The sequence below is a fragment of the Danio rerio genome, chromosome 20 (assembly GCF_052040795.2).
Source record: "Danio rerio strain M-AB ecotype USA chromosome 20, GRCz13ab, whole genome shotgun sequence".
Lineage (NCBI taxonomy): Eukaryota > Metazoa > Chordata > Actinopteri > Cypriniformes > Danionidae > Danio > Danio rerio.
The window spans coordinates 3,310,001-3,335,629 of NC_141040.1; the positions used below are offsets into that span (position 1 = coordinate 3,310,001).

Here is a 25,629-nt window from a genome sequence, read left to right on the forward strand (position 1 = left end):
TTTGTACACACACACATATATATATATATATATATATATATATATATATATATATATATATATATATATATATATATATACACATACATATACATACATATTAATATATATATATATATACATATATATATATATATACATATACATACATATATATATATATATATATACATATACATACACACACACACACACACACACACACACACACACACACACACACACACACACACACACACACATCTATACATACATATATATACATATATATATATATACATGTACAAATTAATGAAAGAATAAATGACATGCCTCATGCACAGACACACATACTTGTTTACATATATGTTGTGAGTTGCTTGATGCCATTCTCATTTGCAAGTCACTTTAGATTAAAGAGTGGTAAATTACTGAATGTAAAACAGATGAAATACTCAGAAGCTACTGGGAAAGCTACAGGACTATTTCACTAGTACAATTAAAATCTGTAATTAGAATCAGCCTAGAAGAAAATCAACATCAGTGCACCAACTGCTTAAATAACAAAAACGTACAACATATTAAATGAATGAGTAAAATCAGCACAGAATGCGTCTATAAAGTTAAAACAAGCTGACCTGGTGCACAGTACATCTTAGAGATGGCATTGGGGTCACATGACTCCTCAACATCACTCCAGCTACAGAAATAGGTCAGCTGCACACGACCTGAAAAAATAAAGATTCGTCAGTCAAACGTTGACCTGTCTCGCAATTGCTTGGCAAAGAGTTCATATGGCAGAATAGTTGGTGGTTCATTCCTCTGTGGTGACCCTTGATAAATAAGGGACTAAGTTAAATAAAATTAAGGAATGAGCAAGCATAAACAAATGCTAGTTCCTTTGGAAGATGTGTCGATCCAATGTGCTTGCAGTAATCCTGTTGTCCAGCATTCACCTTTCTGTCTGTCTATGCAATAAAGGAAGCCAACTCTTAAAAAGTAGGGCAATTTTGTTTCCGTTTCAAAATGTGTCAAATTCCAGTACTTGTAAATACTAGACTGCCTTACAACTAGACTGTACTAAAACATAATATCAACTATTTAGTACTTTAGCATACAGATGTTTCTCTTAAGAGCTGAAACGTAACAAAAGCCAAAAAATATGGATCTTCTAGAACAGTGGTTCCCAAAGTGAGGGTCACAAAACAATGAGAGGGTCACTTGGTGATTTCCAAAAATCATATTCATTTTATTAAACTATTAGAATTACAATATTTTATCCATAACCTACAGAAGATTAAATAATAGTTAGTAGTTACATTAAAAAAACAACATGCACATATTTTGTTTTTCTTTTTGATTGCAACCCCTGCGGTGATTATGTAATACTTAAGACACAGCAATAGTGTCAGATGCAGCAGATTGATTTTATTGCACCAGGTTAAACTAAGACACCTTTATGGCACTCTTATACATTAAAAATAAAGGCCACGACTCAATAAAGAGGTCTCAGAGTGACGATCTCCAAAAATAAACGAAGAATAGTGTGGGCCTATTGGTGTGTGTGAGCTGTTACATGCACGATTTGAATATTTAGAACCTCTTCAGAGGATATTGGGTGTCTTGAGTCACTGGGATTTTCATTTTGGGGGTCGTGGGCTGAAAAGTTTGGGAACCCCTGTTCTAGAGCAGGGGTGCTCAACCCTGTTCCTGGAGATCTACCTTCCTACAGAGTTCAGCTCCAACCCTGATCAAACACACATGAACCAATTAATTAGGACCTGAATAGTACTTGTCTTGATGGGTTGCAACTGAAATCTACAAGAAGGTAGATCTCCAGGAACAGGATTGAGCACACCCTGTTCTAGAGCAGGGGTTCCCAAACTCAGTCCTGAAAATCCGGTGTCCTGCAGAATTTAGTTCCAACCTGCCTCAACACACCTGCAAGGATGTTTCTAAAAAGCCTAGTAGGCATCTCAGGAGGTTTGGAATGAGCCCCTACATTCTCCGCTCGTTCTACACCTGCACTGTGGAGAGCATCCTGTCTGGCTGTATCACCACCTGGTATGGAAATAGCACCAGCAGCAATCACCAAGGCCTAGGATTGTGCAAACTGCTGGACGCGTAGTAGGAGGTGAGCTTCCCTCCCTCCAGGACATCTACACCAGGCGGTGCATGAGGAAAGCCAAGAGAATTATTAGTGACTCCAGCCACCCAAGCCATAGACTTTACTCTCTGCTACCCTAGGCAGACAGTTCCGCAGCATCCGATCACGCACCGGCCGACTGAAGGAAAGTTTCTTCCCTCAGACTATCAGCCTGATAAACACTCAACACACCACACACAGACTCTTCCATACCCCTCAATGCACACCATCAATATGTAGCATGCACTGCACTTTAACCAATCCATACTTGAAAAAATACTGCCTACAACTATGTGGAAGCCAATTCATTGTACATATGACTGTCAATTTTACATTGTCGCAGTATTTGCACTGTCTGTATTTTGTCCTGTCTGGAGTCAGCACCTAAGCTTTTCACTCATCATAGCACACGTGCTGCTGATGATGCGACAATAAAAGTGATTTGATTTGATTTTGATTTAGTATGAGCTTGATTAGCTAGCCCAGGTGTGTCTGATTGTAGTTGGAGCTAAATCTGCAGGACACCGGACCTCCAGGAACGAGATTGAGAACCCCTGCTCTAGAGTACTAAAATATATTGTAGGAGTGAGCAGAGATTGAGTGAATGATTCACCTGTGTGGTTTAGCAGTATGTTGCTGGGGTTCAGGTCTCGGCATATGATTCCCTCCTGGTGCAGAGCATCCAGAGCCACAACTATGTCAGCAGCCCAGCTCCTCACCAGTGCTTCTGGGATATGCGTGTCTAATGAAACTGCAGCCAACTTATCCAGTTCTTGAAACAACTTTGAGACTTCCTCAACCTCCTGCTCTCCTGAAGTGCCTTCAAACCCCAACCCCAAATCTTCATGTTCAACGCACCCTGTCTGAGTTTTAGAAATAGCTGCGTCCAGCATGGGGGAAGACGGAATCAAGTCTTTTCCAAAGGGTGCTGCTGGTGGTCTGTAAAGAGGAAGGGTTGTCAAATCAATGGGCAGCTCCAACTCTGCCTTTTCTCCTCCTTGTAGGACATCCGGCCCACCAAATGTAGGAGAAGTTTTGGCCACTGCATTGAAAGCGATAAGCTCTTCTTCTACTGTTTCAACCGTGTCCGCTTCGAGCACCGGAAGATTGACCAAAAGATCAGGCGGTTGTCCCTCAACAGCGCAGCTCACAGTGGCATCCTCCTGTACAGCCTCTTTAAAGGAAATAACTGGCACCAACTCGTTTGAGCACTGATCCCCATCAGCCCTCCAGAGATCTGACACAACCTGTGGCTTCTGCAGGGGCTCCTCTAAGACCTCGACATCAGCATCCGAAGGTAACAGTGCCGTACAGGCATCATTTCTATCACTCTGGAAGCGCTCCAAGGGCGATGATTGGTTCAGACTGTCAGGTGATGCTGTGGATTGATCCATAAAGCTAGCTAGTTGCTCCTCCTCGGTGAAAAAGCTCAGTTCCTGTATTGAAATCGGAGAGCACAGGCTATCAGTGTTTAACACTAAAGATGTGTGTTTCTGTGCATCCGCAGGATTAAATGAGCTATGGTCTTCCTCTGGCTCCAGCTTCTCCTGCTCGTACTCGTTGCATAGCGTCAAATAGCTGTTGGTACACTCCTCTTCAGAGGTGCCACCAGAGTCTGGCTGCTGGGCTGTTAAGGGATGCTCCCCGAGGCTTAGGGCCTGAGAATCCGCGCTGCTGGAACCAGTGGGCACAGGGGTCAGGGTGGAATGCATAGCTGCAGAGTTCACTTTCTGGATCATAGGCATGTTAACGCTTCCGTCTGGACTGCTGCCATGCAAATATTTGGAGATGTGTGTCCACAGTTGACCACCTGATGAGAGAAAGAGTAAATATTACTGCACCTGCCTGCAGACCTAAAGGAATGGTCATTTAGCAGACACTTTTATCCAAAGCGACTTACAAATGAGGACAAGGAAGCTATTTACACAACTATAAGAGCAACAATGAATAAGTGCTGTAGGCAAGTTTCAGGTATGTAAAGTTTAAGAAGCAAAACATTAGTCATTTATTTTTTTGTGTAATACAGTTAGAAAGTGGAGACTAAATAGTTGAGTTTTTAGTCGTTTCTTGAAGACAGCGAGTGACTCTGCCGTTCTGATGCAGTTAGGGAGTTCATTCCACCAACTGGGCAGATTGAACGCGAGAGTTCAGGAAAGTGATTTCTTCCCTCTTTGGGATGGAACCACGAGGCGCCGTTCATTCACAGAACGCAAGTTTCTGGAGGGCACATAAATCTGCAGAAGTAAGAGCAGATAAGAAGGAGCAAAGCCAGAAGTCGCTTTGTAAGCCAACATCAGAGCTTTGAATTTGATGCGAGCAGCAACTGGCAGCCAGTGCAAACGGATGAGCAGCGGAGTGACATGTGCTCTTTTAGGTTCATAAAGACCACTCGTGCTGCTGCGTTCTGAAGCAGCTGAAGAGGTTTGATAGAGTTAGCTTGAAGCCCGGCTAGTAGAGAGTTGCAGTAGTCCAGTCTGGAGAGAACAAGAGCTTGAACAAGGCGTTGAGCTGCATGTTCAGATAGGAAGGGTCGGACCTTTCTGATGCTATAGAGTGCGAATTTGCAAGATCAAGCAGTTCTAGAAATGTGGTCAGAGAAGTTTAGTTGGTCATCAATCGTTACTCCAAGGCTTTTCACCGTTTTGAAGGCAGTAATAGCCACCCAAAAGTGAACATTTACCCACTGTTTAGTCTTCCTCAAGTGGTCCCAAACCGTTATGAGTTTCATTACTCTGTTGACCACTAATGAGTATAGTAGGTTGACTTTCATAGTAGGATTATTACTTTAGGAGTCAAAGGTTACAAGTTTCAGGTTTTTTTTTTCAAAAATATCTTTGTGTTTAACAGAAGACAGACAGTCATAAAGGTTTGGAATAAGTAACAGGCGAGTAAATGATGACAATTGTAATTGTTTGGTGAACTGTCCCTTTTTAGCTAATTTATACTTCTGCCTTGTGTGCACGCAGTAGGTCCGTCATACCCTGACCCTGATACGCACCTCTCAAAATAAGTAACTACACATTGCAATGATGCAGAGTGCAAAATCTGATTAGTCTGCTTGGTAGCGATGACGAGTGTTTAACAAGTGTCCAGTCCCACAGAGGAGCTCTGGATGGACACTTGTATTTTGTGTATACTTAATGATTAAAGTAGTTGAACGCATTTTCAGTGTAAGCTCAAAACACCAGCAAAGAAACTTAACACCACTACCTACCAAAGAAACGCCACTACCTACAAGCATTTTGGAAGTGTTATTGCTGGAGAAACAAAGAACACAGAAGTATAAATGCTCACAATGGTGTCAGCCACGTGCAAGGTATGCACCGGCAATCACTCAACGAAGAACCAATCAGGTGTTAGATATTTCAAAATGTTAAAACACTGGGAAAAAAAACTCACCTTCAGCATATTGCAGTAAAAGAAAGATGGAGTCCTCTGAGATGATGTACTTCTCCAGTTGTACCATGTTAGGCACAGCACGAGGTACAATAGTCTTCTTAATGCGTCCACATGAACTGCTTTTTCTTAAACCCTGAACACACACACGGAAATCATATCAGAGGCCTCAAAACAATTGTATTAAGTAGGGTTGCAGGTTCTCCGGTTTCCCCCACAGTCCAAAGACATGCACTATACGTGAATTGGATTAACTAAATTGGCCGTAGCAAACTTTAAACTTATATCAGACTTTTTAAATGGTCTAAATGGACAAAACTGATTGGACATTTCCTCCACATTCTTCTGTTTTATTGTCCTAGCATAAAACGTTCATAAACTTCATTTGGAACAAGCAATCTCATGTCAGGCTCTCATTTATGTACTAGACTTATTATAACGCATGTCTTCGGACTGTGGGGGAAACCGGAGCACCCGGAGGAAACCCACGCGAACACAGGGAGAACACGCAAACTCCACACAGAAATGCTAACTGACTCAGCAGAGTAAGGGTGTCACGATCCTCCAAATCCTCGATTCGATTACATTTTCGATTCTAAAGTCACGATTCGATTCGATTTTCGATTTATTAGTATTAATTAGAATTAATTATTAGTAGCCTACCGTTTAAACTACCTGACTTGCATGGTCTTTGTTTTACCTATAAACAAATCATACAGTAAATAAATAAAGGTAAGTTACACACATAATTACAAACTGTCAATCACTTTTTTCTGCGAGACTCATAAATAGGCAGTGATCTGTAACGAACGTTGTCAACATAACTCACTGGAAATCCAAAATACTTCCACACCGGCGACTTCATTGAAAGAGGAGAGGGTTTAAGCTCTGTCGACGGGTCTCCTGCTTCTGCAGTTCAACAAGCACTTCAACAAGCATGTTTTTTACCGCTTGGCAAGCCAAGCTAACGCGACATGGGGTTCACGCGATTCTATTTTTTGATTCGATAATCAAAGTCGAGCATAAATTTCGATCGATTTAGATTAAAAATCAAAATCGTGACACCCCTACAGCAGAGGCTCGAACCAGCGACCTTCTTGCTGTGAGGCCAAAGCACTACCTACTGCGACGCAACAATCACTCTCATAAAACAAATTAAAGTCTAATAATCAAATAAACAAGCACAATGTTTCAGCTTTCAGGGACAATAGAAAGTGACCGTTTGGTATTATAATTTGTTATTGTCCCACCAGAGGTCGCGTTAGACTTTCTCATTGTCCGTCATTTTGATGGAGAGGGTTGTAAAAATTCCATCTTAACCTGTTATTGACCGTCATTTAATTAGCATATTTTCTAATCGCCTTTTTCATTCATATTTTAATAATGAACTTGCACAACGAGCATATAGGCTAAATTATTCATTTATTTATTTATTTGACAAACTAACAAAAACTCATATCTTCCTCCTGCGTCGACCTGAAATGGGTAATCAAGCGCATCAAGGGAGGCTGAAGCCTGATTTATACTTCTGCGTCAAGTGACCGGCGTAACCCACGGCGCATGCAACGCGCGTAGCTGTGCATTTATACTTCTGCGCGCTGTCTCTGTTGGTCTGCATTAACATTTCCGAAACGCTAGTTGGCAGTGAGGTGTAAATCTTCCTCTGTGTCGAGTATCTTCGCTTCTTTTTTGCTTTTCCTGAACACTTCCTGGATGTACAAGTGGCTCAAACTCGCTCAGTTTGAGGCAGGAACCGGCGGACGTGCAACAACTTTAACTATGAGGTAAACACAAAACAAAACTTTCCATCCGGAGCTCCGTAATGGGACTCCACACTTGTAAACAAACGCTCGCGCCATTCGCACGGCTCTCGGTCCCGCCCCGACTCGTCAGCGCTACCAAGCCGACCAATCACAGAGCTTGCGCTACGTGTTGTTGCGACGTGTAGTTACATTTTTTGAGAGGTGCACGTCAGTGACGCCGACGGCCACGCCGAAGGGCTATGCGTCAGCGCCGTAGCATGTGCCGGTGTTTGACGCAGAAGTATAAATCAGCCTTAATGCAGAGCACTTGTCATTAAATTCTGTGTCTTTGCCTCAGAAAGTCGACTTCTCCTGATAGTTTAAATTTTGTTCTGGAGGCTGAAGCCAGGTTCTGCTGTCACACTGGAGAGCGGAATTACTAGAGCCACTTCAGCTAGTGAAGAGCGGGAGGGTTGCGCCTTGTGTCCGGCGTGTATGGGGACTATACCAAAAAACTGAAGAGTAGGGGCAAAACAACAGATCACCTTCAGATTTTTCCATCACGGCTGAAAAAAATCCGTCAATGACGGAAAATATTCGGTTAACGCGACCTCTGTGTCCCACTTACTTTCAAAATAAAGGTTTCCTGTGTTCTATTATCCATTACCAACAGCACCTAAAGACAAATAAAACAGAGACATGATAGATTTGCAGTTTACAAGAAGCCACAGCTTGTGGAGGACCATAATTCAATTGCATTATTAATTCTTCTAAAGTGAAACTTTAATAAATAACCTAAAATTGTCCTTAAAGATTCAGAAAACAAGCAATTATTTTGAACATAATAATACAAGCTGCTCAGAATCACATTCCGTCTGCACAATGTAATGTCATGTCCAATGTCACTTAGCTGCCCATTACAATAACCAGTCATGTGCAGCTCTTGTTTTAATGTCTTTAGTATGAGAGTGAGCAGAATGCAGAGATAAAGACTGAACTTTAAACCCGAGTGGACGGTTCTTTTTGAAACACAAATATGTTAAATGCCTTGTGCAAATTAGCAGCATCATAATGAAGTTGCACAATTGTTATATATACCTTATCAATAACACCCAGCACTCTGTAGTGCTTCAGCTCATCGGAGTGAGTCTGTTCAGTCCAAGAGCCACCACAGCACTGTGATCCCAATGCCTAAAGAGACACCAAACAAAAGAATTGTATTTATAGAACTATTATATATAAGGGCTGCACAATATACTGCCAATATAGTGCCCGTCCGCAATAGTCACATTGCAAGATCTGCAATGTCGAGTTGCGATTTTCCACAGTTCAAAACATCATCCATGATTTGTGGATTCACTGCAAATTTTTACTAAAGTTAACAAACATGCTTATCATTTGTGTTTGGACAAAGGTTCAGGACACCCTGGAGAACTTTTTTTTTTTGTATATTAACAGATATGTGTGTGTTGAGCATCAGTTAAGACGATGTTAGCACCTGTCAGCTTTAATTGTGGGGAAAACTGGATAATTTTGAGCTTTTGTCAGCTCATTTCAGCAATGATTTTTGGGGCGGGATCAAAATCGGCGACGTAGCGCAGTGCAATTGCAATGATGACGCGTCGGTTTCTCATTATTATTCATAGCGGAGTTTTCTTATCCTATGAGAAGAGCCGGCTGCTTAATTATTCATGAGAGCACGAGCTCTCCGAAGGCAGACCTGCCAGTTTCAAGCAAGCTGTGAGACACAGACCAACGGCACGCAGTAACCGTTCATGAAGGCTCGCATGTGTTTGTTTCCATGATCCACGCGGCTTGTTGCATGTTTTTTCCCGATCATACAGCAAAGCTGTGTGAGTGCTGCTAGCATTTTTGTCGGGAGAGCAGCACGAGAATTAGAGAATGGCGGACGCTGTCTTTTATCAGGAGTTCGTTCACATTCAGACACATCACTGTGCTGCTGTGTTTGCCTAAATCCTCCAGATTACCAGCAGGGCTAATGGTTAAAATAGACAGGTCAGGAGACCTGCTGCACTGAGTCTGCATTCAAGATCTATAATTTACACACCGGGATCGAGGAAGAATCCTCATTTATAGTGTTTATATGAACACGATTATCTTTATAATAATATAAAATGTGGTTGTCTGTATATGAAATTACTAATAACAAATGTAGCAGGGCATTAAATTACTGTTTATTTTTTTGCATTTTAACTTTGTGAACTATAAACTCATGCGTCTCCTCACGGTTTGTGTCTCATTTTGTGAGCTAACTGTCAACAACAGTTATTCACTCCCCTTCTCCCCTACTGGCCACGCCCACTCCTGCCCGATGCTCGCGGAGCTCCACGCCCATTAATCATGCATCTTTTGAAAAAATTCTGAAGTAGACTTTAACCGAAAGTGGGGGGTGTCATGGCCCTTTAAGGTCTGTGAGCATTTCATGCCAGTTTAAAACATTCAGCGAAGAAATTATATAGCTTATAACTTTAAGAGAGATTAATTGTTTTTATACAATGTAGACTACGCATGCAGTGATTTTTGTTGATTGTTATTTTCCCTGCTAGCGTCCCAGAAAACCATACAATTCTGTGCATTTCATTTGCATGTTTGCTCCACTGTATTTGTCAATGCTAGTGATTTAGTTTATTTTATTTCATGCAGATGCATGCTACTACAAAATCATCCCAATCAATCTAAAATGATCAAGGATTTCTAATTAGAGACGTTCATTTCATCTGGAGAAAGTCTACTCAATGTCGCAATATGTAAATAGCAGAATAAAATAAAAATAACCATAACAAAACAAAATAAAAATAAACAAAATATAAAATCACAATGTCAGTTTTTTTCCAATATCGTGCAGCCCTAATATATATATATATATATATATATATATATATATATATATATACATATATATATATACATATATATATATACATATATATATATACATATATATATATATATATATATATATATATATATATATATATATATATATATATATATATATATACATATATACATATACAGTTGAAGTCAGAAATATTAGCTCCCCTGAATTATTAGACCACTTGTTTATATTTTCCCCAATTTCTGTTTAACGGAGAGAAGATTTGTTCAACACATTTATAAACATAATAGTTTTAATAACTCATCTCTAATAACTGATTTATTTTATCTTTGCCATGATGACAGTAAATAATATTTGACAAGATCTTTTTCAAGACACTTCTATACAGCTTAAAGTGACATTTAAATGTTCTGTAGATTATCTAAAAAAAATATAGGTGAAAGGGGCTAATTATTTTGTCCTTAAAATGGTGTTTAAAAAATGTAAAACTGCTTTTATTCTAGCTGAAATAAAACAATTAAGATTTTTTCCAGAAGAAAAAATATTATCAGACATACTGTGAAAATTTCCTTGCTCAGTTAAACATCATTTGGAAATTTTTTTAAAAAGAAAAAAATTTGAAGGGGGCTAATAATTCTGACTTCAACTGTGTGTCTCTCTCTCTCTCTCTCACTCTATATATATGTATATATATATATATATATATATATATATATATATATATATATATATATATATATATATATATATATATATGCAGTCCACTTCACTGTGAGAATTTAATCATAATTACAGTTCCACACTACATACAAAAGTATTGAAAAATGTTTAAATCGAAGTTAAAAGCTCCTTAAAGTTTGTGATTATCTAAGGATAACCTAGAATTAATCATGATTATTTTGTTTGTTTTTCCTGCTGTTTCAAAGATTAACACTAAAAGGCACAAACACTTTACCAAAGAGTCTGCAATAACATAGTAAACAAAAATGCGGGGTTTAATCATGTTAGCGCTCTGCCTCTTTTGTCAGTCACCATGGAATGATTCACTCATTCAGATATGTCTGATAATCCATATCGTTCACAAATATTTGAGAAAAGCAGTAAAATGACAGCTGGCTACTTTGCGTTTCTTCTTCACTTGAATGGTTTCAGTTTTTGTTCTTGCACATTGATTTATTGTTAAATAACCAATCAGAGAGCTCTCTTCAGCTGACGGCCAATGCTGAATCAGGAAACCATCTGACGTCCTTCTGACATGAACACAATGAGAGGCAACAAACAAACCAAACTAGCCGAACCAACGAAGGCCAAAGGTCGAACTTCACATACAAGTCAAAATGATAAGCTCCTAATTTTTTCCCCAAAATATTTTCCAAATGATGTATAAAAGAGCAAGGAACTTTTCACAGTATTTCCTTAATACTTTTTCATCTGGAGAGAGTCTTATTTGTTTGATGTTGGCTTAAATATAAGCAGTTTAAAAAAAAAAAAAAAGTTTAACAATTTTAAGATAAATATCTTAAAAAATAAATATTTCTATCTCAAAAGGTCAGTATCTAGACAAATATTATTTAATGTCATCATAGCAAAGATAAACGAAACCAGTTATTAGAAATGAGTTAATAAAACTCATTATGAACTCATTATCAACTCATTACTAATTATGTTTAGAATTGTGTTGGAAAAAAAAATCTTCTCTTTGTTAAACAGAAATTGGGAATAAATAAATAAATAAATAAATAAATAAATAAATAAATAAATAAATAAATTAATTAATTAATTAATAAATAAATAAATAAATAAACTTAATTAATTAATTAATTAATTATATATATATATATATATATATATATATATATATATATATATATATATATATATATATATATATATATATATATATGTATATATATATATATATATATATATATATTATTTGAATATATATTATTATACATACATATAGAGGTTAATAATTCAGACTTCTACTGTTCAATGAAATATACATATATTTTCATCATACAGGGAATAGGGAATCACTGTGAAGGGGATGGCTCAAACACACTGACCCTGCTTTGAGTGGAGCTCTGTCCCATTCCGTCTATGAGCTGTGCAGAAATGAGCTCAGCACGCATCAGATATTCTGCCGTCTTCCTCTTCACAGCCTCCCTCCGGCTGGGACTCACCTCTCCTGAAAAATTTATAGAAACTTGAATAACAATGTTTATCAACGCTTACAGGTCTTCAGCTTTCTACTTCATGTTCAACAGAATGAAGAAACTCAAAGGTTTGGAACCGCCTGCGAGTGTGTAAACAGTGAGTAAATCTGCATTTTTTGGATGAACTATCCCATTAAATAGGAAAGTGGTAAAACGACACAAATGCAAACAGGGTTAATTGCATTTTAAGTTTAGGAATATTTTCTGAGTCTCTCGTCCTTTAGCTCCAAGTGCTTTAGTTCAAAAGCCTGCTTTCCTCTTCAGGATCAGTGACAAGAATAGAAAAGTCAGTGGTTGTTGTGGAATTCCAGTAAGTAAGGCTGCTGTCAAGAGTGTTTTATTAACTTAAACACTGGATGAAAAGATTGGTTTCTCTTGACTAGAGATGATGCTAATGTTTAAATCAACAAGTTTGCGATATGTTAGCAATAATAGCATTACCTGTTTGATGGACAGTAATGCACACTACTGACACAAGCACTGTTGCAACGTGTTGACTTCAACAGCTTGATTGACTGTTTGATTATTGCACATCAGCAACTTATGTCCATTTCATGACAAGATCAATATAGATAAAACATATTACACAACAACAAGTTCAGGAATCAATGAGGCAATAGAAATAAACACTTTAAATTTGACATTAAAAACATTAAATGTTTTTTCACTTTAACATGATACAAAACCTAAAAATACTTCTGAAAAAACATTTAAAAAAACATCCAAAGTACTCAGAGTATAAAATCCTTGTCTTCTAGTGTTTCAAATTTCACAATCTAATAAAATATGTTTAATGTTGAAGCAGGCTTGACAGTGGTGCATTGTAAAATACACTCAGCGGCCACTTTATTAGGTACACCCTTTATTAGGGCTTAATTTGTGCCTGAATATCCAGATCCGGCACCTGATTTTACTGATCCCCCTCCTCAACCGGCCTCCTCCCCCGTCTGCTGTTTACTTTCACTTTCTTCTGCGACTCCCCAACCCTCTTCACTTTCGACCTTCGTCTGTGACACCCCTCCGCCATTTACCTCAACCCAATTCCCTGCTGATCTACTGGGATTTTTACACACAACTATCTCTAGGGTTTACAGAGAATGGACTAACAAAGAGAAAATATCCAGCGAGCGGCAGTTCTGTGGGCACAAATGCCTTGTTGGTGCTAGAGGTCAGAGGAGAATGGCCAGACTGGTTCCAGCTGATAGAAAGGCAACAGTAACTCAAACGATCACTCGTTACACCCGAGGTCTGCAGAAGAGCATCTCTGTACACACAACCTGTCCAACATTGAGGCAGATGGGCTACAGCAGCAGAAGACCACACCAGATTCCAATCCTGCCAGCTATGAACAGGAAACTGAAGCTACAATTCACACAGGGTCACCAAAACTGGACAAGTTTGAAAAATGTTGCCTGCTCTGATGAGTCTCGATATCAACAGCAACATTCAGATGGTCGGGTCAGAATTTGGCATCAACAACATGAAAGCATGGATCCATCCTGTCTTGTATTCAAGGTTCAGGCTGGTGGTGGTGGTGTAATGGTATGGGGTATATATATTATATAATACCTTATTATATATAATGGTATATATTTTCTTGGCACACTTTGAGCCCAATAGTACCAATTGAGCATCGTGTCAACACCAAAGACTACCCGAGTTTTGTTGCAGACCATGTACAACCCTTTGTGACCACATCCAGCAGGGTAACGCGCCATGTCATAAAGCCTGAATCATCTCAAGACTGGTTTCTTGAACATGACAATGAGTTCACTGTACTCAAATGGCCTCCACAGTCACCAGATCTAAATCCAATAGAGCACCTTTGGGATTTGGTGGATCGGGAGATTTGCATCATGGATGTGCAGCCGACAATTCTGCAGCAACTGTGTGATGCTAAAATCTCTGAGGAATATTTCCAGTACCTTGTTTAATCTATGCCATGAAGGCAGTTCTGAAGTCCAACCCAATACGAGTAAGGTTTACCTAATAAAGTGGTCGGTGAGTGTAAATGAGTCAACCTAGAGTGACCAACTCGTCATCTAGTTTATTATGCCAGCAAAAGTGGAAACAGTGTATTTCTTTGCCATTCTACTTGCCATGTTCCATATATGTACAAATTAACAATGAGTTTCAGATTTGAGGGAGGAAATACACACAGGGATGGTCACATCACACTTTTGAGAGAAATCTTCAAACAGCACAATAAAAACTATGTTTAAATTCACATTTTCCACTATTGCGCCTAAAGCGAGCGAGCCTGGGCGAGCCAAGGCCAGTCGCGTTTCCACTGTCACTTCCGGGGCCTAATCGGGCCAAATCGGGGCTTTTTTGGGGCCAGAGGGCCAGCCGGGGCTTCGGGGCGGAGTGAAAGGAGAGGCGGGGACAGTTTTCCGATCGCACATGAGTACATGCGCCAAACAAATAAATAAATAAATAAATAAATAAGGGAAAGAAAACATCTGGAACAAATTATAGGCTCTTTTAGTAAAGGTTTTCGAGAGTTTTTGTCAAGTTTCAAAGGTGTGTTTGTGCGTGTTTAGATGCCTGTATGTGAATGTGAGACCGAGGAAAAGAGCGCTCCCTTCATAACACTGTTGAGCGGCTTTTTTCTTTTCTTTTTTATTGTTTTTATTTATTTTGGAGATAATACTTTATATGAATACAACAGAAAGACATTAAACTTTTCAAATTTCGTGTCCACTTTTGTAGGCTCAAAACAATAGTGTCATAACTAGATAAAATAGCCTAAGCTATATTGAAATAATTTAAAGAATTACAAATATCAGATATAATAAAATCACATTGAATAAAGAAACCAATAAAAAACTAACAAAAGCTAGCTATAACAATTAGGTACTATATCACACTGTTTTAAAGCCATAAACTTTCATTTTTCAAAAGCCTCTCTGAAAAAAAAAAGATTTTAGATATTTTCTAAGAACAATAAACACCGGAGAATGTTTTAAATATTATTTATAAAGTATTTGGATACGATGATATTAATCAAATCATGCAAACAGAGCATTTTCGGGATTGAGTGAAAGCAGAAACTAGGCGACCTTTTTTTTTGTCACTTTACAGACGCATCAGGGAAAACTGCAACTGCACTCTTCAAACAAGTGTGTATGTTTTTATATTTTATATATTATAAAATTTAAAAATGAAACTTTAAATACATAAAGAGCTTTATTAGTGCATAGCTGCTGAGCGCAACGAAATATAGGCTATATTTTATTATGTGCTGCTCTTATGTGCTGAAACACTGAACACTTTCCTTTACTTAAGATATAATAAGCAACATCTTTAAATAAAGGGAATCACCTAACTTAGTGTCATAAAGCCTATAGGGAAAAGTTCATTTTTCAGTTCTCTCCGGAACATTTGGGCTGAATGTTGGACAGCGTCTGTCTAACTGAGAATGTTATAAACTACATTTTATATCGAGTTATTAACGGAGAATTTTATATATGTGGTGTTATATTATGGATGTGTGCGCTCCCTGCGCTGGGTCCCTCCATTAGTGGCAAGACCACTGGATTTCGATGCCAACAGTCGGTCGGCGAGTAAATGAATATGATGAATGAGAACACAAAGGTATGTAGGTATAGACATACATTGTACTGTTGTACAGTAACATGTCATTTGTTTGTTTTGGTTGTCCCAATTTTAATAGTTTCGTGATGATGTGGTGTGCTTTATCTGCCTGATTCCCGCTAAAGTGGGCGGATTGAGTGACGTTCGATTCGGGGGACGTTCTGTGGGCGGGGTTTGCGTTATGCACTGCGAGCTACTAGCCCGACAGTGGAAACGCGACATGATTTCGGCCTCACTGCTCAACCTCTTGGGCGAATGGCCCAGCCTGGCCCGATAAAAGCCCTGGCTCGCACTGGCCCTATAGTGGAAATGCGGCTATTATGTCCTAGAATGCCACTTTAAACCATGCATTAAACCAAAGCTTATTCAACCAACAGGACAGCACCACAGATTCGCATGTTGAAATCCACAACATACCTTGTACACCCTGCAGCAAAAGATCCACACCCCTACGATAGTAGGAAAACGCCTCCGCAAAGTCCTGCTCCACCTCTTTCTGGACAGCTAGGGAGATCTGCTCGCTGGCCTTTTCTAGGTAGTCTAGTTTTCCTGTGCAGTTCTTCAGACCAGAGGCGAAGCTCAGTGTCCCGCTGCTATGACTGGACTGCTTGAGGCTGCCTGATGCCATTCCATCATCCACAGCAACCAGAGAGTCTCCATCAACCTCGAAAGAATTCAGCTCGCTGAAAGAGCTGCCGCCTGGCAATAAAACAACACCATTTTACAATACAAACTGTATAGAATCAAACAGCTTGTGATAAACAGTGGTCATATGCATAAGAGTGCATAAATGTCAAAGTTTACTGTATGTAATGCAAATCCTGGAGTGATACACCCCAAATTGGCTCATCCATGTGACCCATTGGATCCAAATCATGCAATGGAGGTAAATGACACTCTTTGTTACTTAGTTTGTTTATTTAATGCCACATCAGCCAATTTCATGGCAAGCTCAACACAGATAATAGCATATTACAAAATAACTTCAATAAGAACTTTATATTTCAATAAATATAATACCAAATAAATATATTGAAGGTGCAGTATGTAAGTTTGACCCCCAGTGGTTGAACTAGGTATTGCACACACACAAGCACAGGTTGCCAGATTGACAACACCAACAGCAGAGTGCCTTACTGTAAAGCCTAAAGGTTGATTTAAGTCATGTTCTTAATAAAAGCAACAGCATGCCACAGAGGTTAGTTAGTTTATTTATATAGCACATTTTTTACAACACAACGTTGCCCAAAGTGCTGAACACAATCAATACTAAAAATAAAATCTATATCACATATATAACAGTTAAAACATAAGGCAAACCCCTCAACATTAAAAAGACTCAAATACTAAAGAACAAAGATGGCGTTTCAAATGCTTTTTAAAAACAGGTAGAGTTGGAGCATGTCTGATGTGGGGCGGAAGCCCGTTCCAGAGTTTTTGGGCGACAACAGCAAAAGCCCGATCCCCACTTCGCTTACACCGGGACCTTGGTATAGATAGAATAAATTCATCAGAAGACCTCAGTGACCTACCAGGATTATGTACATGTAGCAGGTCTGATAAGTGCCAGATTGTTTAAGGATTTAAAAACAAAGATTAATAGTTTAAAATCAATCGGTGACCTAACAGGCAGCCAGCCCAGAGAGGAAAGAACTGGGGATATGTGCTCGAACTTGCGAGTCCCTGTCGGAAGTCTCGCAGCCGCATTTTGTACTAATTGCAATCTATTTAGGGCATTTTCACTAATTCCCACATACAGGGAATTGCAATAGTCAAGTCTTCCCAAAATAAAAGCATGGATCACCTTCTCAAGGTCATTAAAAGAGAGAAACGACTTTACTTTTGCCACAAGTCGTGAATGGAAAACACTGGATTTAACAACTGTATTTACTTGTTTGTTAAATTTCAGATCACTGTCGAATTGAAATCCAAAGTTTCTAACGACAGGTTTTTGAAAAGTGGAAAGCTCACCAAAACCTGATAAATGCAGAGGGTTAGGATCGCCAAACCAGACCAGCTCAGTTTTTTCTTCATTGAAATTTTAAATATTTGACGAAAGCCAGCTCTTGACCTCAACTAGACATCTCATAAGGGAGTCAAGCCCCTTTTTATCCCGACTTTTAAAATTGACAGAAGGAATACTTTATATATTAAACGTTTTTGTCCTAACCAACACCAGAAATGTATATTTAAGAAACGGCTTCTATTTCTCAGAGCTGAACAACAGAAAACTTGATGACATGATTACCTCATGTGCTTTAATCAGTGTTAAATCCTAATAATGCGAGTTTGAACGCATTTTACATGACATTTATTCCCATACAACTGAAAGCAGCAGCAGATAGTTCACCTCAGATCTTAAAAATAAAATAAGCCATTTGAAAATGAACTTTAGAACTGTTTACTATGTATTAATTAGATTAATTTACTAATGTAAGCCTTGCCATTTTGTTGGAGTGCAGTTAGTGCACTATTCTGTGCTTCTAAATGGCTGAATTTAAATTTCTGTCGTGTTTCGTCTGGTGCAAACAGCCAAATTGCTTCTTACTGCAAATCTTGTCATGTAGTATGTTATGACACGGGGTTACAGTGTAACCTGCTCACCTAATGTTTACATTTGTAATATTTAAATCATTTGCTAATTAATAACCACCTCATTTGGAAGGCTGAATCTGAGACTCATTTCAGAGTCTGCTACAGTCCACCGGAGGTCGCATTTCAGTCATGGGCACATACTTTGAGAGCTTTCCTGACTTAATGAATGAAATAGGCTGTTTTCCACTTATGCCTAGTTCAGACTGCGTGATTTTACCCCCGATTTTGGCTCGCTGACAGGTTTTGAGAAATCGCCGACAAATGCCTGAAATCAAAGGCAAATCGCTGCTCGTGCACGTGAGTGACGATCACACAGTATAAACTATCAAAGACGGCATCTGAGTGAATCGCCGATGAGTCGCCGATGCCTGTGAGACATTTGGCGTACTAAATATCTGGAGCTGTCGGCGATTCAAATCATGTCGTGTTAATTGAGTTTTGACTGAAAATAACATCAGCGATCGCCTACAGCCAATGAGAGAGCGGCATTCACTTGTGTGTGCGTGTGTGTGTGTATACCTGCTGCAGGCCAGCGGGAGGCTGGGGGAGAAGTTAACAGCGCTCTTTTTCGGTTTATTTGGACCCACGAAATGGAGGAAAAACTAGTGGAGGTTTGACAGGACTCAGGAGCAACCGTGTCTGTTTGACTTTTCAGAAAGAAACTAGTTTATTAGCAACGTTGAGGAGAAATGGCTAATTCCCTTTAAACCCAGGTGAGCAAACATGTACATTTTCCACCCCATTAAAGGCTTCTTTCTCATTATGTAGTTAATAAAAGATATATGACGTGTTTTTGGCTGTGAGACGTAGTTTGGATGAAGTTGTCGGTGATTATTCCTATAGTAAAGTCATGCAATGTGAAAGTCCCTGTCGACGATGCATCTTGCAGTGTAAACAAAGCAGCGACGAAACGCTAGCCCAGATAGTCATGCAGTGTGAAAATATCTGTAACACGACTACTTTGAAAATCATGCAGTCTGAACTCGGCATAAGGTAACCCAGGGTGCTGATATATAATTGGCTAAACTGGCATTGGACAGGTTAAAAGAACCAAAACAAAGACAGACGTTCCGGTGCGCAACGCACATTTTCAGAAAAGCAGAATAAAAAAAAGAAAAAGCAGAAAAGCAGAATATCTGACTTTAGCATTGTTTTGCAGATAAACACACAAAATGTTCACTTACTGTAGCATATTTCTTTTTTGCAAAATTATTATGGTATTTCTATGCTTTAGAAAAGTAAAAAAATAAAACTTACATACAGCACCTTTAATTAAAATTTACAGAAATTGACATTAAAGATATAGGCCAGAACTGTGGGCCACTTTAGGCAGTTATGCAGCATTGGTGGTCTTCCTTCGGCACAGACAAAATGAGCCTGAAGTGGCCTACCTGTACAATGGCAAAGGGGGGCCAAAGATTCAAATTCATATATGGGCCATTTAAGACAAAGATTTAGCACTTATGGCAAAATGTAATCTGAATATGAGCCTCATGTGGCCCATGTGGCAAATTATCAATTTGGCCCAAATGATGGAGGACAAATGTGGACCACAGTTGGCAAAAATGTGGCATAGTCATTTAAGAGTAATCTGCATCTAAACCTAAAGTGGCTCAAACGTTTAAGTGCAAATGTGGCAAAGTTATCTTGGCATTTGTGGGCTACTTTTGGTAAACATTTGGCACAGTAAACTCTGGCTAATGTGGATTTGAGCCTATAGTGGGCCAGAGAAGATATGGCAAATGTGGCCCAGTTATCCTAAAGCAAATGTAGGTCACTTTTGCCAAAATTTGGCACAGTAAGCTCTGGCTAACGTGGCTTTGAGCCTAAAGTGTCCCAGAGAAGATATGGCAAATGTGGCCTAGTTACCTTAAAACATATGTGGACCACTTTTGGCGAATATTCGACACAGTAAGCCTTGGCTAATGTGGCTGTTAGCCTATAGTGGCCCAGAAAAGATATAGTAAACATGGCCCAGTTATCTTAAAACATATGTGGGCAACTTTTGGCAAATATTCGGGACAGTAAGCTCTGGCTAATGTGGCTGTGAGCCTATAGTGGCCCAGATGAGATATGGCAAATATGGACAAGTGTCTCCGGCGAAAGATGGTGTGAGCTCGAAGCAGCTGAGGTAAGATTTGGCAAGTATGGTACTGTTATCCTAAAACATGTGATAGATCACTTTTGGTAAAGAAACCATAGTCAAACCATAGCTCTTTAACATGGCAGATATTAGTAGTAATATATATAGCTTGTGGCCCAGATCTGGCAAACTTGAGCGAACCACCCTAGAGCCATCATTTCATTCAGTATGGGGTTCGAATGGAAGTGTCTTGTGTAGGCCAGATCTGGACCAGAATAAAAGCAAACTGTGGCCCAGAATAGGGCTGGTTCTGGTTCATTTGGTTGAATACTGGCTGATATGTGGTTTTGCTTTGGCTTATTTGTGGCCCAGATCTGACAAACAGGAATGAACCACCCAGGTGCCATTATTCCATGTCGTATGTGGGCCGGATGCAAGTGTCTGGTGTGGGCCGAATTTGAGCCACATGAATTTTGCTAGCTGGGATAATTAAAATTAAAACACTACTAACTACAAACATTTTGATATCATGACAAGCATTTTTCACACATCTAGGTCTCCCACTTACGTTCATGTTCACATGGGTTGGTCACTATCAAATCATCCACCACAACACTGATATCTGCTGAAACTACATAAAGAAAAATGCCAAAAAAAGAGAAAGGGAGAGACATAAAAGAGCAAAATAATAACATAAATGTCAATACTAGGGATGTCACGATCCTCCAAATCCTCGATTCGATTACATTTTCGATTCCAAAGTCAAGATTCGATTTTCGATTATAAATAATTAATTAATGACCAATTAATTATTTGTAGCCTACCGTTTAAACTACCTGACTTGCATGGTCTTTGTTTTATCCATAAACAAATCATACAGTAAATGAATAAAGGCAAGATACACACATAATTACCACCTGTCAATCACTTTTTTCTGCGGGACTCGTGAATAGGCAGTGATCTGTGTCGTTATAATGGCGTCGGTAAAAAAGACGCACAACCAACAGAAACCAGCCAACAGTATCTGAGGTGTTCGCTAAAATGACTGAGTATTTGTGTGAAAGTGAAAGATGAAAGCAGTCTACTGACCCGCTAACTACCTTAACCCGCTGTCTCGAGCGCATGACAATGTGTGTGTGTCTGTGTGTGAATAAGTGTGTGTGGTCACGTGATGTGCGTTTTCAGCGGTAGTGAGGAAGGAGGGCTGCTCAGAAATGCTACACGCCACTGTGGATGTGGATCGTTGTCGTTCTAAAATGCCATTTAAAAACAAAGACATATCAGTGTAAACAGGGCCTGAGTGTGTATTTTTCGCGAGCGGATTTGCAACGGGTGCGGGGCGGAGGATCGCAATGCGCCCATCGTCTATCATCCCAATCGTAATACGTACATAGCAGAGCTTGCAGAACTGTGTTTTTTTTGTCGACAACACGAACGTTGTCAACATAACTCACTGGAAATCCAAAATACTTCCACACCGGCGACTTCATTGAAAGAGGAGAGGATTTAAGCTCTGTCGATGGGTCTCCTGCGTCTGCAGTTCAACAAGCACTTCAACAAGCCTGTTTTTTCCCGCTTGGCAAGCCAAGCTAACCCGACATGGGGACGTGGCAGCATCAACGATTCTATTTTTTGATTCGATAATCGAAGTTAAGCATAAATTTCGATCGATTTCGATTAAAAATCGAAATCGTGACACCCTTAGTCAATACTCAAATGAACTCCCGCTAACACATCCAGTGTGGATTTTTTTTAAAATGTGGGGAGCAATACATAAACCTGTGAGCAATAAATAGTGTAGAGACTTACCTTCAGAACTGCTGTCTAACAGACTGTCAGCTAGAAAATCAGAAAAGGGTTCGGCTGGTCCAATTAGCTCAGAGCTGTCTTGTACCTCTCCACCCTATTTCAAACAAAAACACACACACATATGACAACAAACCATTGGATGCTACCATGTTTAATTATTGTGTTTAATTAATAGTGACTACGTTTTATTTCCAAAGCAGTTGTTACTCTAGTTGTTACTCTTAAAAAGAAAATCCAAAGTAAAATATTTGCAAATTATCAATATGATGGGAAAATGTACGGCTGACCCCTTTGCCATTATCGCCAGCATTCGCATAGAAATATAAACGCAGTTTCACATAGTATTTTAAACCTGCTCTTGGGTATTTACACCACAAAAATGGTGAAACTGTAAATGATGTTAACAATAAAGTTGTGCAGTTAATTAAGGCTCCATTCACACTAATATGTTTTAGTTTTAAAATGCATAAGTTTTGCTATGGTTACACCTTCGATCCACACTACGCCGGACTTTTCGAGCGCTGAAAATGGGAGTGTTTTGGAAACGCTGAAGTGGCCATTTTTATTTTAAAACGCTGCTGCTCCGTGCCAGTGTGGATGGGGAAAACGGAGACATCTGAAAACGAAGTCGGGGCTGCAGATATTGCCTATCTGATTGGGATATGGAAAACAAACTGTATATGGACATAACGTGAGCCTCAGACACTGTTTCCTCATTTTCATGTAGATTGCACAAGTGTGAAACTTAGTGGACAATAGGCCAATCAGAAGACAAAGCAAACTGTGACAAGAATCAAGCCCGCATCATTTGCATGTATGCCGACTTTAGGTCGTTCATCCGGACATGACAAGTAAACACTCCATCAAGAGAACACACTCATATGCAGCTCTGAAATCATTAATATGCATGCCTCAGGCTGCATTTGATAAACAACAAAGTTTTATAGTAAGAAAACAGTTATAGATTCCCTCTTCAGTTATTTTAAAGCTTATATTTCCTTACTAAGTATGTGGGACTTTTATTTTGAAAACACCACCGCAGATTGTTTCTTATGCATTACAACTGCACAACAACTGCACAAGACGTTTATACTTGCTTCAAGATGCAAGTTTACAAATTATACATTTATTCAGCTCCACTCGTGTTTATTGTGAAATTAGAATCCTATGTTTCTGCATAATATGCAGATGATATTAAGTCATGATTGTGTTTTCTTTGACATTATTGTTTATACTACAACGCGATACATCTCTATCGCTCTCTTTTTTCAAGTTAAATCATGATGTAGGCTTAACCCACATCTCGAGTGCTAAATAGGTTTATGTTACTCTGATGGGCTTTACATTTGTCTGTTTAGTGTACATCATGCAGTGTGTGTGTGTGAGAGAGAGAGAGAGAGAGAGAGAGATGGAAAGAGAGAGAACTGCACATCAGAGCAGAGCTCCTTAATATTCACGACACAAACCATATATAGTCAATTATGGACCTTCTGATTCTAGGGGTATTTTATTTTTTGTTCTTGGGCCACTTCTCCATCTACACGACATCTTTAGGATCAGTCATCCAGAAACATGGATTTTCCTACCATTGCTATGCTGATGATACCCAGCTATTCCTCTCTTTTCACCCTGATGATCCCTCGGTTTCAGCTCGCATCTCAGCCTGCCTGTCGGACATTTAACACTGGATGAAAGATCATCATCTTCAGCTTAACCTCACGAAAACGGAAATGCTTAAAGTTTCTGCCAACCCGACTCTACATCATAACTTTTCAATCCAGATGGATGGAGCAACCATTACTGCATCCAAAACAGTGAAAAGCCTTGGAGTAACGATTGATGACTAACTAAACTTCTCTGGGCACATTTCTAGAACTGCTCCATCTTGCAGATTCGCACTCTACATCAGAAACCGAACCTTCCTATCTGAACATGCAGCTCAACTCCTTGTTCAAGCTCTTGTTCTCTCCAAACTGGACTACTGCAACTCTCTACTAGCCGGGCTTCCAGCTAACTCTATCAAACCTCTTCAGCTGCTTCAGAACGCAGCAGCACGAGTGGTCTTTAATGAACCTAAAAGAGCAAATGTCACTCCGCTGCTCATCCATTTGCACTGGCTGCCAGTTGCCGCTCGCATCAAATTCAAAGCTCTGATGTTTGCTTACAAAGCGACTTCTGGCTTTGCTCCTTCTTATCTGCTCTCACTTCTGCAGATGTATGAGCCCTCCAGAAACTTGCGTTCTGTGAATGAACGTCGCCTCGTGGTTCCATCCCAAAGAGGGAAGAAATCACTTTCCCGAACTCTCGCGTTCAATCTGCCCAGTTGGTGGAATGAACTCCCTAACTGCATCAGAACAGCAGAGTCACTCACTGTCTTCAAGAAACGACTAAAAACTCAGCTATTTACTCTCCACTTCCCTTCCTAATCTGCAATTGCCTCTCTGGCTCCACCGCTAACTGTACTACAAAAAAATAAATAAATAAAAATACTAATGTTTTGCTTCTTACACTTTACACACCTGAAACTTGCCTACAGCACTTATTCATTGTTGCTCTTATAGTTGTATAAATTGTTTCCTTGTCTTCATTTGTAAGTCGCTTTGGGAAAAGTGTCTGCTAAATGACTAAATGTAAATGTAGTAATATTTGAGCTTATATAATCATTTCTGGAGATTTTTTTACTTACCGAAGCCATACACCTACTATGTAGATATCGGAGAACAATTTAACTTCATTTAAACCAATGCAGTATATGGCACCTTTAATGACATCAGCAAGCCAGATGCTAAATCTTACATGTTTGGAGATGTTTCTTAAGTCAAATTATGTCAAAGGAAGCTGACAATGTAAATCAAGCATAACAGGCTGCCTTGGAATAAATAAATAAATAAATAAATACAAACATACCTTAAAGAAATCTTGAATGTATGAACTGCCATATAAAGCAGGAATATTAGCACTGAACTGCAACAAATCCTCCGAGCACTGCCTTCTCTTTTCAATCACAGAATCATCAAAACGACCTGAAAATACACACATGCAAATGTATAAATTACATAATGAGTACAAACAACTTTCGCTTTCAATGCATTTCCGTATTAGTTTACTATTTCTACTTTTGCACTTTCAGATAAATGTTTAGAACAATTTAATTTTGCAACATAAAATACGTTATTCACATAAACATTAACACTGAATAGCAT

General features: G+C 39.2%; 1 protein-coding gene across 5 annotated transcripts in view; it reads right to left on the bottom strand.

Moving 5' to 3' along the window:
* The window catches only part of rps6kc1 (ribosomal protein S6 kinase B1), a 40,211-nt gene that overhangs the window by 8,970 nt on the left and 5,612 nt on the right, over positions 1–25,629 (bottom strand). Inside the window, 10 exon segments of one of the 5 annotated variants that reach the window (NM_001365551.2) lie at positions 618–707; positions 2,739–3,935; positions 5,525–5,657; positions 7,892–7,939; positions 8,362–8,454; positions 12,193–12,314; positions 16,357–16,638; positions 21,186–21,248; positions 22,427–22,520; positions 25,334–25,449. In NM_001365551.2, coding sequence (NP_001352480.2) covers positions 618–707; positions 2,739–3,935; positions 5,525–5,657; positions 7,892–7,939; positions 8,362–8,454; positions 12,193–12,314; positions 16,357–16,638; positions 21,186–21,248; positions 22,427–22,520; positions 25,334–25,449 — 2,238 coding nt within the window. 5 annotated transcript variants of the gene reach the window in all.